Raw genomic sequence first — 16,891 nt, forward strand, 5'->3', positions numbered from 1 at the left:
GCTGAGTGTTGTGGTGTCCCGAGTGTGGGCACTCAGAGCACTCCAAGACAGGACTGCTTTGCTGTCCCTCATCGAGGTAGACAAGCAAGCGGGGAACCCAGAGAACTGTCTGTCCGGGGTGGGGGTAGGGTCCCCTTAAGCACAGAGCTCAGCCTCTGGCAGGAGCCCCACAAACTAAGTCCTAACCTGATGCCCTGCCAGTACTGGTTCCGGCCAGCCTTAACTTTGGTTCAGGGTCCACTCAGTGTGGACGCGCTATTTCGAAATAGCAAAACGCTATAGTTTGTGTCTAGATGCATTATTTCGAATTAGCAAATACAAAAACTTCCAAACTCATTTTCTTAGGCCATAATTTATCCACCTGTTTAATGCTTACACTGTGGGAATATTTTAAGACTCCACTTCCATACCTTTTGTACATAGTCCAGTGGTCTTTCAGAGTGGCATGATTGTCAACTATTTCATCCAGCGTGAGTAAGACTGTCAGCAACTCCCCTAGGTGCTCATACATAGTCTGTTAAAGAAGTTCCAATAGTTACTTATTGGTTTCATGCAATGCAAACCAAGATTTTATATCCTATTTTAGTGTCCTTTCACTACAGAGAATTCCACTACACACTGACAATGATGGTTTAGTTCATTTTTCTCTTCTCTCCCACACGAAAATTTAGAAATGTTTTTCAGATTTCTATACAACTAAAAAAAATTAAAATCCTCTAAACAAGTGTTTCTCAACAACCGATCAATGGACCAGCGCTAGTCCTTGAGATATCCCTAACACAGCTTAGGAAGGCAGCAAACTGGTTTTGAATATCAAAATAGTTTAGGAATACTGTTCTAAATCATCTCACCTGAAAATGAACTCCTGATGTCTCTATAATTTTAGGTGCACTCCTGCAATAGATAAGCATACAAAATGTTATCTTATTTTTCCATTATTAGGTACTTATTTATTTTGCACATTTTAATTGTTCTTAGAGGTATCAGTCCCTTAAAGGGCTTTTTTTGCATATTTTACCGCAAGATCATCATGGTAATTTATCAGTAATGAAAAGCATCTTTCTACATAATAAAAATGCCTATTAAAATTGGTTTTGACAATATATCAATATCAGCCTGATAACATTTTCCAAATTATAATGCAACATTGGTTTGCTAAATTGTAGGTCTAGTCTGTTGCGCATGTCTATTAACAAGCCTAATGACATTAACAATTAGCATTTTTATAGTATCTTACATCCCAAAGGTCCTAAAATACTTTCTAAACTTAAACAACTGATACGTAAGCTAGACATGCAGCTTCACTTCATTCATCATTGAAACAGAGCAGCTGTGTCAAGATGCAGTATATTATTAAATAGCAGTCACAGGCAGAAAATGAAGAATGCCATAACCAATTAAAACAGCAGAGGAAACTTAGGCAGAAGAAATTTACCTATTTAGAATATGGCCAAAGCTCTAGCATTCACATTCCTAACTCTAAGCCATCAAGAGGTCTTTCAACAACCATGACTGCTCCAATCCTTTTTATCCTACAAATCAGCTGTAAAATAACAGCTCCAGTAGTACAGTGGCCCCTACCACCACAGTAACAGTGCACTGGGTTAGTACAGACTCCCATGGGAATATAATAGAAATTATGCACATATAATGGAGGGTGCATGCCCTCTTCAATACATGGTGTTGTATGCTTATTTGTTTAGCCATTTTATAAACTGCAGTCCCTAAAATTAAAAAAAAATGCACAAAAATTCAATCGGAATATGATTCCCATTAAATGACTTTAGCAAAGAAATGGTGCTGAGACCAGTTATACAAATGGGCTTGAGTTTCAGAGGTGTCAAGCACCCACAGCTTCTAGTCACTTCAATTGGAGTTTCACTTCTGAAAATCATGCTTAGTATTTGCAAATGATCTACCTTAAAATTCACAAAAATACAATACAAAAATGAATAACTATGACTAATTAGCAATCATAGCACTGTCATCTGAAAACATTAGCTCTAAATCCCACAGATGAAACCAAAGACAAAATAAGTAAATACCCATGACCCGTTAATGTAAGAAACTGCCTCCCAAAAATACCAAGAGATCATTACTGTCAAACTGGCATATGAAATCATAAAGCCATACTCATGATAATACCTGAGATACTAATGTTAAATTAAAAAGCTGATCACAATTGCTCAGGTAGACAGTATGATCACACATCTGTAATATTAAAATTAAATAAGCTAACAATTCTTTAAAGCTTCTGAAGCTATTTGATTTTACCATTTCTTCAAAATGTTAGACTGGCATCCATAACAACTCTCAGCTAACAGAAGGCACCCATTTCTCTTGCCAATAGAACAGGGACTAAGTCCAATAATTAGAGACATAAGGATATAAAGACCAGCTACATTAGCATCAAGATTTGTTGCTTCTGGAAAGAGATAGCTCTGCTGAAATATGCCTTTTAGTTTAAAAGACATTCTTGCATCCCATCAGAAAAAGCACTTACAGCAGACGATGATCCTTTTAATAAATAAAATAATTTTTAAAAGTATATTATAGAGGCACATAAGGCTACATTAAAAACCACTCTCGGTATTTTCTGACCAGAGTATTCCAATGTTTATCATTCTTTAGGGAAATCATAACATCTTACATTTTGTTTAATAATAAAAAGGGGATATAGCATTTCTGCCAATAATTACTTGTTGCTGGTATAGAGAACAGCCAGCTGATGAACTACATTCATCACCACTTCATAGCACCGTGTAACAAAACAAGACAGCTCCTGAAATGACAAATGTTGCATACATTGGTATTATTTCCAAGACAGTGAATGACAATCATGCAACCAGAACCCAAACTTTAACTTTCTAATTCCTGTCTGAGGCCTCTCTCAACTGACATTTCCTGATGCATGTTTCTTTACGATTTAGGGCTAATGAAGCTACACAGAGGCATAGGAGGGAGTAAGGACTCTTCTCCTCATTAAGTGGCCAACAATAGGGTGAGCTAGAATTGTAATCCTGATACTCAGGGGAGCTGATGCTTCCTCCCAGAATAAATGTGCAGACAGCAAACAAGGTTGCACCAGTTCATTCATGAAATGGTCAAGAGCTGGCTGATTGCCTGGGGGAGTATAATACATCTTTACAGTGGATGTAATAATGTACATCCTATCCCGAACAGAAAGTCCTAGAAGGCATTATGCTTCTGAGGTACAAAGCCTCCTACAGCTCTTCCATCACCCCTTATATGAACTCCATGACAAAAGCATGCTCTAGCACAGTGGTTTTCAAACACAGTTCCTCCTACCCTCCTTTAGGTGTATACAGGATTTTTTGTAATAGTGAACAATGCATTTTATTTAGTACAGAGGATTTTTAACTGTAGTTTCATGCCTGCAGGGAGCTCTGGGTGGTGACACTGGAGGAAGTGTCCTTTTCCTGACTCACTTCAGCAGGACGACCCAGCCTATCTGGATCAGGAGCAACCAAAAATTTTAACTCTGCTGATGCCCTCATTTGAGTTACAAATTTTGATTTTAACAGACTGAGTGGCCCACTAAGGTGAGTCAGAGTTGAGTGGCACTTCCTCTCTTACTCCTGCTATGCGGGGCTGGCCCATGCTGCCTAGTGTCACTGCTTGTCCTCCTGAATGTCCCTCCATGATCACCTCGGAGGCACACCCTACAGTTTGAAAACCTCTAAACACTGTTGATAAATGGAAAGCAGAAATCTGGGGGGAACACATGACTCCACAAGTTGTCCCACACACTGCCTTTGTCTAACTCAAATGGAGGTATGCAGCAGACTATACCATTAAGGATTACACAGCTGAAAGTTTGAAAACCACTTTTCACTCTAGCCCTAAACAACCATTATTCTCTCTGAAGCCATGCCAAGTTAAAGCCACTAATCAGACAGACTATAGACAAATACTTACAGACAGAAAAAAAATATTTTCATGAGTTCCTGACATGTTAAAACTGAATGTGGATAAGACAGAGAATTCATCAGGGGACTCAAGGACAACAAGAGTGAAAATCTGAAATGCAACTGCAAGATTGGGTAGGATTATGAAGTCATCTGGCAAGTCTCCACTAGTGATGATACACACTGGAATCAATGGTGGGGTGGTAAATAATGAGGTCAGGGCGGTCATACACAGCAATCTGGATCACTTTGTAAACTAGCCCAATTCAAATAGATTTCATTTCAATACAGACAAAAGTACAGAAATACATCTGGGAACAAGGAATGCAGACCTTATCTATAAAATGAGGACTGTATCCTGGAAAGCGGTGAGTTTTGAAAAGGATCTGGGGTCCCTAGTGGACAAGCAAATGATGTGGTGACAAAGAGTGAATGTGAGTAGAAATAGGTAGGAAGTGATTGGTACCTTTTTAAAAACAGCATTGGTAAGAGCAATACTGGAATATTGTGTCCACATATAAAAAGATTAATAAAAAACTGAAGAGGGGGCAGAAAAGAGCCACAAATGTGAGTCAAGGGCTGGAGAAAATACTTTACAGGGAGACTTAAACAGCTCAATCTGTTTTGCTCATGAATTGAAGATTAAGAGGTTACTTGATTACTGTGCTTAAGTACCTTCATGTGGAAAAAATACCAGGTACCAAAGGGCTCTTTAAACCAGTGGAGACAGGTATAACAAGAACCAATGGCTGGAAGCTGATGCCAGAAAAATTCAAGTTAGAATCGAGGCAAAAAAATTTCGAAGTGCAGGTAATTAACAACTAGAACAAACTATCAAGGGAAGGAAGTGGTGGATAGTTTTCAATTCAAGACTAGATGCCATTTTGGAAGGTGTATAACTGGATAAGTGGATGAAACGTAATGGCTTGTGGTATTCACGTCAGATCAGATTACCTATTGGTACTTTCTGGCTTTAAACTAATCAATATATGAAAGTTTAAAAAAGATCTAAAACTGGCTCATCGTATATACATTTGGTTTACATTTTGCATTTCACTCATCTTAGATATGAAAAAACCTGGTCAGTTTCACTTTCTGCTTTTCATTTGCTTAATAATGTTGCTTGGATTTTAACTTCATTTTCAATTAAAGATTCTTTTAGTGTTTGATTTTGAGGTTTCTAGCTTTTAAAAAAACAAAACCTAAATTTCATGCCCAGAGCCAGTTAACACAGCCCAACTCTTAATTCAGAAAATTCAATTTTATAGCACATATCTAATTTCTCAGCAACCAGCTATGCTGCAATTAACTGACAGATTTTGAAATCTTAAGTATATTAAACATTATATGGTTTCACCCTGCATAGGGTAGTAAAATGTTGGCAGGCATTTCTAAATTAGTTTGATCATTTGTCCCTTTAATATCACTCAAGCAAATATCTGTATGTTTCATCTGTTGAGAACGATCTCTGGATACCAAGAATTGTTAAATCCAAAATAAATGGCCAATATGTTTATGTATCAGCTATACAAAAACAGTATTTTCTGATCCCTTTGCCAGCTCTGCACACCACTGACTATCTCAATTTTTCCCAGATGGTAGACACTGTCACCAGACTATTCCCATTTGGGGACAGGAAATGGAGCACAGCAGAGGGAATAGGAAAGGGTCAGTAAGGAGAGTGTCTTACAGATTCTTATATAGCAGAAACTGGATATAGCTATTTGAAAATTCTTCAACCTTCCCTCTATGGTCTTGGGGTGAGATCTTACTAGGGACATAAAACATTGTTTAACCAGTAATCAATTAAAGAGGAACGAGCAAGGGCTGCGTCAGCCAGGCTGGAGCAATTCCCTCCACATATCTCTGGGCTGGAAAGTCTCTTCTCCCCTGCTACTAGGGTATCCTGCAGGCAAAGGCTGCTCCAGCATCCGGACCAGAGTATCCCCTGCCAGCAGGGTGCCCAGGCCTGCCACAGGCATGAGCTGTGCTGGAGCAGCTCCTGTCCACAGCATGCTCCCCATGGAACTGGAGCAGTCCCCTGCATGCAGCAGGTGGGGTTCTGCTCTAGCTTCGCTGGTTAATAGGTTAAACCTCCACATTCCTATATCTTACATACGGGAGTATAAATATTTGGTCTACCAAAGGGTTAATAAGAGGGCCATTAAAAACTCTGATATATGGTATTTACAAGCCAGTAAAAGTTCTGTTTAATGAAGAGTGTAATTACACTTTTTAAAGTACATTTTTATGACAACATGACCTTGTTTGTTATTGCACAATCACTTGCTAATACGAGCCAGAAAGAAACTTCTAGTGTAAAATGAACATCAAGAAAAAGGAAATCCTCAGAAACTCAGATCTGTTTTCACTCAAGTGTCCATGGTAGTAAGCATAATTGTTTCTAAAAGACATGTTATTTTCCACAATTTTTTTGAGAGATATCAATAATTTATTTTAAATCACTTGTTTCAATCTTACCTCATTCTATGAGCTGGAGGAAAATCAATAAGCAAATGGTTTAATCCATGCCAGTACACCAGCTTTTGCTTTATTCAATGGCAAACTAAAATTTACCATGAGAAACATGCAATATATTCCTAGACCTTTAACACAAAATGACAAGAGTTCCACTCCATTTTTTCCTGTTGAAGGTTGTCTAGGTAAACTAGTTTATTTGGGCACTGAATCTGAAAATCTTTTGGCCTTTTCACACTGGGATTACAGTGCTTAAAACAGTTTCAAGCGTGGAAACAAAATAGGTGAACAAACTGCACCTAACAGCTTTCTATATGAAAAAGGTTGGTTGTGACACCTATACAGGCAAGAAGTTGCACTCTGCATATAAAAGTGACTCTCAATGTTGCTGAATGGGATGTAAATAGGATACTGTAATTTGACAAGTGGGGGAAAAAAAAGATTCTAACTGCTCCAAATCCAAGATGCACTCTTTACCTGTAAAAATGAAATAAATCTTCCCATCTGTATTTGGGAATCACCTTCCACCATGCTGGAGTCTGTGGCTTGAAAGATAAACAAAAGCTTCATTGACTTTAGAAATATTAGACAGACAGATTCATTATCCTGAAGCCTGGATGACAATCCAATTTTGTTTGACTTTTAATTAAAACATACTGCTATAAGGCAAAGTATTTCCAATTAATCTAAAACAAAGGCTTCACTGTGCTTTGCTAACTAGAGAACATATTTTGTTCTATATTTGTACAGGACCTAGTACCATGGGGTTCTGATCAACGACTAGGGCTCCAGAGCTCTACCGCAACCTAAATAATAGGACACCACAAAGTACCAAGTTTCCTGCAGTACCAGTTTAACACTATTTCATCATTTATGTTCATAAAAATATTATTTGGACAATTATAATTTCCCATAAAATCTCATCTGACAAAATCTGGCATACAGGGTCATAAGAGGCATCAACCTGGGCGTTATTAAAAACTTAATGCTTAAGATTTTTATACCAGACTACTACATATCACAATAGCTTTAATTTTAAAAATTAAAATGGGTAAGAATTAAATCCACAATAGTGATTAAGCACTTGTGATATTGCAGATTTAATGTGAAATCTTACTATAGTATGCACAATAATTGCTTTTCTAATGGCAGTCTGGAGGGGACTTATGCAAGTCCCTTGTTAACAAAACTGACTGCAGATTAGGTGAAAGAAAACCTCAGCCTTTTTAAAATGTCTGACCCCTTTTGCTTTAAGAAGATAGCCTTGAAAAAGTATGTCAATATAAACAGTTCAATGGAGATGAAAGGCACAAGCAGCTAGACTCCACTCTTCTGCAATAGGAGGCTCTGAGATTCCTAAAGATAGTACAGGCAGTCCCCGAGTTACGCGGATCCGACTTATGTCGGATCCGCAGTTACGAATGGGGCTTTTCTCGCCCCGGAGGACGGGAGCGGCGGGAGGCCCAGATGCGCCACGGTCCTGCCGACCGCGTCCTCCGGGGCGAGAAAAGCTGCTCCGCGTCTCCCTGGTCTGCTGGGGGGGAGCAAAGCCTCGGAGGATGCCGGCAGCGGGACAGACGCGGCGCGTCTGAGCTGTCCCGCTGCCCGCGTCCTCCCCGGCTTTGCTCCGCGTCTCCCTGGTCTGCTGGGGGGAGCCCTCCCCCCCCCAGCAGACCAGGGAGATGCGGAGCAAAGCCGCGGAGGATGTGGGCGGGACCGTGGCGTGTCTCGGCGGTCCCACCACCCGCGTCTCCCTGGTCTGCTTGGGGGGGACGGGGGGCGCAGCTAGTGCGCCTGCCCCACCCCCCAGCAGACCAGGCTTTTCTCGCCGACGACGCCTGGGGTAGAGCAGCTGGGGTGCTGCCGGGTTGGTCCCGCAGCGCCGCTCCTCGGCACTACTGGCCCAACCCGGCAGCACCCCAGCTGCTCTGCCCCAGGTGTCCCCAAGTCAGCCGCTGCTGAAACTGACCAGCGGCTGACTACAGGAAGCCCGAGGCAGAGTTGCTCTGCCCCGGGTTTCCTGGAATCAGCCGCTGATCAGTTTCAGCAGCGGCTGACTTGGGGACACATGGGGTAGAGCAGCTGGGGTGCTGCCGGGTTGGTCTCCGCAGCGCTGACATACGGCGCTGCGGGGACCTACCCGGCAGCGCCCCAGCTGCTCTACCCCAGGCATCCAAATTCAGCCGCTGTTGAAACCGATCAGCGGCTGATTCCAGGAAGCCAAGGCCAAAGCAACTCTGCCTCAGGCTTCCTGTAGTCAGCCGCTGGTCAGTTTCAGCAGCGGCTGAATCTGGACGCCAGTTCCGACTTACATACAAATTCAACTTAAGAACAAACCTACAGTCCCTATCTTGTACGTAACCCGGGGACTATCTGTATCTTTTTCCAACACACTTTTTTATGTACAAGTCACTCTGTTCAGTTAAGTGTGTATCCCAAATAGATATCTTGCTGACATCACTCCTAGGTCAGCCCTGTGCCCAGTGATGTGACAGCGGAGGACAGGAATTTGTCACATCAGGAAAGGCAAAGCCAAATGTTCTGCCTCATATTTTCAGACCCTGGAAAAAATGGACCTAACTAGCTATTGCTCACCCAGATAAGCTTACAATTGCCATGGCAGCTGCTACAAGAGGAACAGCTCTCATGCACCTAAAGGACTGCGTTCCCATCCACTCCTTGTTGCTAACTTCTGCAGGTGGAGGAAGGGAAACAACAAAACCAAATTGCGGTCACAGAGTAAGCCTACAGCTGCTGCAGCCCTCTTTGCTCCCTGTCAATGAGGTAGAATATTTTTAAGGGATATCTTTGTTACAGTTTGGCAAAATCTCACTATAGGACTCAAAAGGCTTTAAGAACATGTCCGATAGAAGATGGGAGTTTGCTTTAAAAGTTATCTGCAGTTAGAGTAATGATTCATCAAAAGAACCAAAAGAGTCATATGTTACATAGCACCTAGAATGTGCTAGACACAATCCCTATCTCAAATAATTTACACACTTCCACAGCCCAATCTATCCAAGGATTTAAAAAACACTACAGAACTGAACAGAGCTTCACAAGGCTACTGTAAAAGAAGCATTATCGTCCTCATATTTCCGATGGGAACAACAGAAGTTTAGTGACGAGCCCTAAGGTTACACAGGAAATCAATAGCACAATCAAAAGAATTCAAATCTCCTATACCCTGTGCTTTAACTTCAAGTCCCATGCTTATGTCACTAATAAGCCATTCGTGGATGAGTTGTCAGTATTACTCTGCAATACAAAGTAACTTTCATCCAAAGTTAGATCTCATGATTTATCAGTTGAGGAAAAGCCTATGGTCATGTTTATCTTATCAGAATCCTGTGTTACCCCTCTCTCTATGCACACATATACACACAGGCATGAGACACTAACCCACTTCTCACTCACTTTAAAAACAAGTGTTACAATTCAGCTTATGCCAGAGATGGACAACCTAAGCAAGTTGAGTGGCCCTCCATCTCAGTGGGCTGCAATACTGTCATAACCAAGATGATCTCCTGGGACAGAGTGATTTTGTGATAAGCTCACAATGTGTCAACTGAACCATAGCAGCACTTTCATGGGATGCAGAGAGCACGCATGGCTCAACATTCAACAAAAATGTGTTGTGAGCCACACACAGAACCCTGATATGCTGCATGTGGCCCACAGGTTGCTGGTTGTCCATGACTGGCTTATACTATCTTAAAATGCAAAATTTCAGAATTAATTATAGGCCTCCATTTTTCAGTATTATCATGGTCTTTATGCATTGCCAGCAGTGGGCTTCATGCCAAGATAATGACTCAAGTGATTAACCAGCACCAATATGCCTATGTTTTGACAGCACAAATGGAATCAAACATTGCTCACTTTACTCATGAAATACTGAAGCAATTGTTGCTTGTAATGAGTAAGGCAAGAAGAATTTGGTCCACAGTATATATTGACACTTGTTGTCTGAAGGCACCTTGCAAAATCTATTAATTAGGGAGACGGATTTGGGTATGACATTTAGGACCAATTATTTATACAAGCAGTCCCCGGGTTACATGGATCCGACTTACATCAGATCCCTACTTACAAACGGGGTGAGGCAACCCCGCACTAGCTGCTTCCCCCCAGCAGACCAAGGTAGACGCGAAGCTAGCGCCCCGCCCCCGCACCCCCAACAGACCAGGGAAACGCGGAGCGGCTTTTCTCAGCAGATACCTCAGCTTGAGAATAAAGGACTGAGGGAAGTGAGGTGTGGGAGAATAAAACTGAGCTCTGGAGAAATGTTTGGCTAGAGTTTCCCCTACAATATGTACCAGTTCCGACTTACATACAAATTCAACTTAAGAACAAACCTACAGTCCCTATCTTGTATGTAACCCGGGGACTGCCTGTATTCAATATATGGGTGCCCAATACCAAACTGTGACAAACAACTGCAACAAAATATATGCTCAAAGTAGATTTTTTTTAAAAATCCAGAGCAGCATGAACCTATATTAAAGGTTTCAGCATTAAAAGTCAAGATTAAATCTTTTTTTAGAAAATGCCTCATGCTGCACTTTCTAAAAGAAATGGTCTTCCTATTTTTGTATGACTAGTGTTCCCTCTCCAAATCCTTTCTGAAAAGCCAATAGTGTTCAAACACTCTCTTGTCATGAGTCCCCATTTCCTGCCTCTCACATAAGCAGTCAACACATCTGTAATGCAGAGACAAAATAGCAAGGAAGTTCCCATTACTACACCAGTGTTTCATTGTAGATAATGACTATTTCTAACTAAAATCTTAATGAAATTAAATTAAATTAAATTAAGTGTGGTTACAAGACACTGATATACAGAGCCTGTACTGTAACAGAGAACAGGAGGTTCAGGATTACACAGACAAAATGTAGTAAAAAGTACATTTCTAATGTCTAGAACATAAGATTGCAATTGTTTTAATATAAGAAGCAAAAGCATAAGAAAACACTGTCACAATAAAGGGAACTACTTACCTCCTTCTCCATAAAACAAGAGGCCATTATAAAATTTAGTTTCTGCCTAACAACAAAAGAAGAGATTTTTTCCAAATTAAAAAAATATTTTACATTTTACAAAAATATATGGCTTATGTTTGCAGGATTAAAAGCTAAAAAAATCCAAGATGTAAAATCTACTTTTCAGTTTGCCAAACAGTAAACATTTTTATTAGAGTAATAAAGAAAGGCTGTAGAAATTACCTCATATTTTAACTTCTTGATTTCACAGCAAAGGGCAGCATACACAGTTATTACTTTGTTCAGAACCTAGACACATCAATGAAACAACATAATTACATGGTTAGTATAAAAACATATTTTGCACTGATAGCATTTTTCACGTTCAAAGAGCACTACAGAAAAAAATACAGGCAGTCCCCGAGTTACGCAGATCCAACTTACGTCAGATCCGCAGTTACGAACAGGGCTTTTCTCGCCCCGGAGGACGGGAGCGGCGGGACGCCCAGATGCACCGCGGTCCCGCCGCCTGCATCCTCCGGGGCAAGAAAAGCTGCTCCGCGTCTCCCTGGTCTGCTGTGGGGGAACCCCCCAGCAGACCAGGGAGACGGGGAGCAAAGACGCAGAGGACACCGGCAGTGGGACAGCCATGGCGCGTCTGGGCTGTCCCGCTGCCCGCGTGCTCTGCGGCTTTGCTCCGCGTCTCCCTGGTCTGCTGGGGGGGGGGGGGGGCGCACTTAGTGCGCCCCCTCTCACTCCCCCCTGCAGCAGACCAGGCTTTTCTCCGGACACCTGTGGTAGAGCAGCTGGGGCGCTGCCGGTTGGTCCCTCAGCGCCGCTCTGGGCGCTACTGGACCAACCTGGCAGCACCCCAGCACCTGGCAGCACCCCAGCTGCTCTGCCCCAGGCGTCCTGATTCAGTCACTGCTGGTCAGTTTCTGCCCCAGGCGTCTCCAAGTCAGCCGCTGCTGAAACTGACCAGCGGCTGACTACAGGAAGCAACTCTGCCTCAGGCTTCCTGTAGTCAAACACTGGTCAGTTTCAGCAGCGGCTGAATCTGGACGCCAGTTCCGACTTACATATAGATTCAACTTAACAAAAAAACCTACAGTCCCTATCTTGTACGTAACCCGGGGACTGCCTGTACTGACAAATTTTACTACAGTGATCTTGTAATTTAAAAAATTCTAAAAGCATTTTACCTTGTTTTCTGTATTTATGAGCTCCAGCAGGGAAGACTGTTCATAGGGTAAAAGCTAAACAATAATAAAAAATAAAAATATCAGAAGATTTTTTTAAATATGTTTGTTACTAAAAGGAATCACCATGTTTGCGATTATTTATTTCAGCCTAGTTCCAAGTGCACTCAGTACCAAAAAGAGACTAAGTGTATGCTACTGGCAGACTACTCAGGAGGAAATAGCCAGTTCTCATATTACATGGACTTATCAAGTCCTGTTTTGTGAAAACATGTAAGGGTAAAAGACAAATGAACTATGTGAAATGCATAGCAAGTTACAGAAATATTAAACCCAAAAGTCGTGATTGCTATAAGAATCTATTAGGCCCCAGTTTTAATTAGGGTGTCCACTATTCAACCAGTAAGTCCGTTTTTTGCATCCTCTATCCAGTAAAAAAATTCAGACAATACCAGATATGTGTAATGTCCGATATTTTCTGCTTTTCTGGCTGGGTGCCCAACAGAAGCCTGACGGGGGGAGTGGCTGGGGAGGTGGGGCCGTGATCGGCGCTGAGAGCCCTCAGCTTAGCTGGTTATGTGCAGAAGCCTGGCGGAGACGGAGGGGGGTGGTGGCTGGGGAGGCAGGGCCGTGATTGGCACTGGGAGCCTCCCAGTGCCAATCACGGCTCCGCCTCCTCAGCCTCTCCCTCTGCCCCCTCCAGGCTTCTGCACACAACCAGCTGAGGGCTCCCAGTGGGAGCAGGTAATTAATTTCCTCCCCTGCTGCCCCATCCTCTTTGGGAAGTGTAATTTACTTCATCCCTTTTCATCAGATTGTCTGCCCTCTGCTCAAAGCCCAGCCAGACATTCTGGCCCAGGAGTGGGGGCAGAGTACGTCTCCTTCCACTTTCTGTTCACAGATTTTCAGGCATATAATCCACTTCTTGTCATGGCCAGAATATGGGCCAGGCTTGAATCCCCCTTTATTCCCCTCCACAGCTGAATAAAGGCTCTGAGAGGCTAGCTTAGCCTGTCAATAGGGTTGCCAGATGGGACCCCCCTCAGCTGGTTGCATGCTGCGAGGTTCATGTAGTCAAAATATATGATGTAGACTGTTGTTTGTTTATAATAAAGTCCCTATTCAGTGTTAAGCATAGCTGTGGTGGGGGTTTTTTTGTTTGTTTTGCTCGACAAATTTTTAGCATGTGTGTTCAGTATTTATGGGGGTTTTTTTAACACGTTTGGTATTTTTGGGGAAACCATCTGGCAACCCTATTTGTAATTGTTTTCTAATTTTGTAATCACAAAAACGTGTACATACCTATTGGTGGTGGCAGGACATGTATTTGTATACATAAACACATATTTTGGATTTGAAAGTCATCCAAGCGTTTTTCTACACCATGTGTGTACACTAACACAGACTGGATGCACATGTTCAAAGGTTAGTTGAAAGTTTAGCACTCCAAGATTTCTGAGCAGGCATGTTCCAGAAGGGGATAAAAGTTAAATTCTGTTTTTAAATAATGCCTGTAAATTCAAGATAAAAAATACTAAAATGTTATCCTTCATGAAGGACAGGAAGTTTGTGACCAGAAAATAACTGGCTTTAGATAGAGATCTAATGTGTGCTGTTTTTTTGCATGAGGGGAAGGTGTAACTTCCTTTAAAATGAACTCATTGAGGCTAATGAGCCAAAATGTAACCTAACTTATATTTTAGTTGCAAGGAAATCAATGCGTGGTTCATTTTACACCACTGTGTTCAAATATTTTGTTGTTCTATACAGAACTAGAATTCTATGGAAGAATTTGATTCAGATTGCAGGATTCTTTTTGCTAAGTTTTACTAAGCTCCAAGGAACAAAGAAGAAATAGTAATGTGAAACTATATTATCCTACATTCAACAATTTTATGATTAAAATGGGTTTGCAGGAATTTTTTAGCACAATTCAAAAACTAAACAAATACAAAGGCATGCTTGCATAAACCTTTTCCCTTCCAGGATGCAAAGGGATAATACATGTGGGAACATTTGATTACAGAGCAAGCTCAGCCTCAAAAATACTTTTGTTTTAGCTTTTTAAAAGTACCTTAATACTAATATACTTACAAATAATTTATCTAGTTTACTTTACTAAAAAGAAGTTTGCAGCAGTTCTCTGTAACTTGTAATATTCAAACAAAGTTTAGAGTTCTATTTGGGTCTACCAATAGTAGCATCACTTTAAAGAAATCACACCTAAAAAGGAAAGATGGTGTATGCTTTTTCCAGTAGCTTTTTAGACAAATTAGACACCCTGCAGCCACCTCTTTCCCAAGTGTTTGTGTCTGAGCAACAAAGCAGGGCCAACAACCTCACTGGGCCCCTGGACAAGGTGAGAGGTGTCCCTACTCTGTGCCTCCAGAAGGAGTGGGGCCGGGGCCAGCCAGCCTTTATCACTGCTCAGACCCACCCCTGCCCTTAGCACTCCAGCCGTGATTTAAAGGGCCCGGGGCTTTGGTAGCTGCCATAATAGGAGTGGCAGCTAGGAGCCCTGGGCCCTTTTCAAGAGCCAGGCCCCAGGGCAGTTGTCTCCTTCCCTTCCTTCCATCCCATTGGCAGGCCTGGACAAACAATCACTATCTAGGTTCCAGGTACCTTAATTAGCAATGATGGAGGGCCAGGACTCACAGCACCCCAAAGTCTTAATATGATCAGAAAATAGCCTGCCCTAGGTTGTATGGGGAAGAATATTCAAAGGCCTGAAATATGCAGGCAAAGCTTTGCTGACAGCAGCATTCCACCAATCAGATAGGGAGATAAAAAGAGCCAAGATTATGCCCTCAGGGTGACTCAACTCTCTCATAAATGCAGTGTAAAAATTTGATTAGTAGAGTTCAATAGCAGATACTATGCTCTACCTTCAGACTCTCTCTCAACTGTACAACTCATTTGCAAGTGAGATATTTTTCTGGCTTCAATATTGGCACTCAGCTTTACGTGGCTGGCCCACTGGGAGCGGTCAGGGGCAGCGCAGCTGGCCTGGGGGGGGGGGGGGGGGGACTGGGGTCGGGGCAGTGCAGCTGGCCTCGGGGAGGAAGGGGGGGGGCCAGGGTTGGGGGCAGCGTGGCTGGCCCCCGCCACCCCCCCAGAGCTGCTTCCCATCCCCTCTTCCCCCTGGCCCCTCTCTTCTCCCCAGCCAGTTCCCACCCCCCACTCCCCGCCCAAGATCAAGTGTGTCCGTTTCTTTTGGGGAGGGTCTACCTGGCAACCCTACGAGTCTGACCTGGTGCAGGCACCAAGTGATGGGGACTGACGAAACTTTGGGAACCAGAGACTGCGGGGTGGGGGTTTGTGGCCCAAATGGGGGCTGAGAAACCTAAGACAGAGTAGGGGGAGCACCAGAAGGGTGACAGTCAGGGCGACCCTAGAACTCTGTTACAGACCAGTCGGCGGCTGCTGGAAAAGGAGGGAAAAATCAGGAGTAAGGGTCAGAGAGGAAGGGGCTTGTGCTGAGAGGCGGGGGGCAGGTCAGGAGAAGAAAGGGGAAGGCACCAAGGGACAAGGTGTAGGAGAGAGATAAATGCCAGGCAGGCCAAGTGGAGACAATGAGGAAAAGGGCAGGAGGGGAGGTGTCAGTGAGGGGGGGGACAGGATGATGCTAGGAGAGGAGAGGGGAAGGGCTTTGGGGGCTAGAGGGGAGAAGGAGAGATGCTGGGAGAAGGCTTGAAAGAAGGGGTGGGCATGAGGAAGGCAGGGATGGAGCAAGGCACATGTGAGGGCACAGAAGGGCATGAGGGGAACTGGGGCAGAGGGTGGTGAGGGGGTGGGCATCAGGGAAAAAGAAGGCAAAGGGTGCAGGGGCAGTGAGGGAAGGGGGTGGCACCAGGAGCGTGCAGGGGTAAGGGAAGGTGCAGGTGCCAGGGTATTCTGAGGAGTGAAGCAGAAGGACAGATACCTGCAGGGGAGGGACCAGCACCAGAGGAGAGAGGCAGGGCAGGTGTGTAGAGGGAGGTGTTAGAAGAGGGGACAAGGAGGGGTAGCTCACATGATCAGAGTGGGGCTACTGGAGGAATGGGCACAGGGGGGAGAGAAAGGCTGGTGGAGGGGGGCAGGTCTCAGGAAGGCTGAGGGCAGTGAGAAGGGCAGGAGTCAGGACAGCAGAGGTGGGTGTGGGGGGGGGGGGAGGGAGCAGCAGGCACCAGGGGAGCTCATGGAGCAAGCAGAGGAGACAGAGCAGCAGAAGGGAAAGGTAGAGGTTCATAAGATATGTATTAATAACTTGGGTGCCACAATGGCACATCCAAACAAGCCACAAACTCAGTACTGGTGCACAACA

General features: G+C 43.4%; 1 protein-coding gene across 3 annotated transcripts in view; it reads right to left on the minus strand.

The window, feature by feature from the left end:
• Positions 1-16,891, minus strand: part of WASHC4 (WASH complex subunit 4) — a 70,008-nt gene that overhangs the window by 44,977 nt on the left and 8,140 nt on the right. For all 3 annotated transcript variants that reach the window (XM_075938562.1, XM_075938557.1, XM_075938551.1), the window contains exons 3-9: positions 12,592-12,645; positions 11,633-11,698; positions 11,408-11,453; positions 6,885-6,952; positions 2,700-2,782; positions 852-894; positions 411-514 (exon numbers count right to left, since the gene is read on the minus strand). In XM_075938562.1, coding sequence (XP_075794677.1) covers positions 411-514; positions 852-894; positions 2,700-2,782; positions 6,885-6,952; positions 11,408-11,453; positions 11,633-11,698; positions 12,592-12,645 — 464 coding nt within the window. The remainder of the gene's footprint in view (positions 1-410; positions 515-851; positions 895-2,699; positions 2,783-6,884; positions 6,953-11,407; positions 11,454-11,632; positions 11,699-12,591; positions 12,646-16,891) is intronic.

Source organism: Pelodiscus sinensis, chromosome 1 (assembly GCF_049634645.1).
Source record: "Pelodiscus sinensis isolate JC-2024 chromosome 1, ASM4963464v1, whole genome shotgun sequence".
NCBI classification, from domain to species: Eukaryota; Metazoa; Chordata; order Testudines; family Trionychidae; genus Pelodiscus; species Pelodiscus sinensis.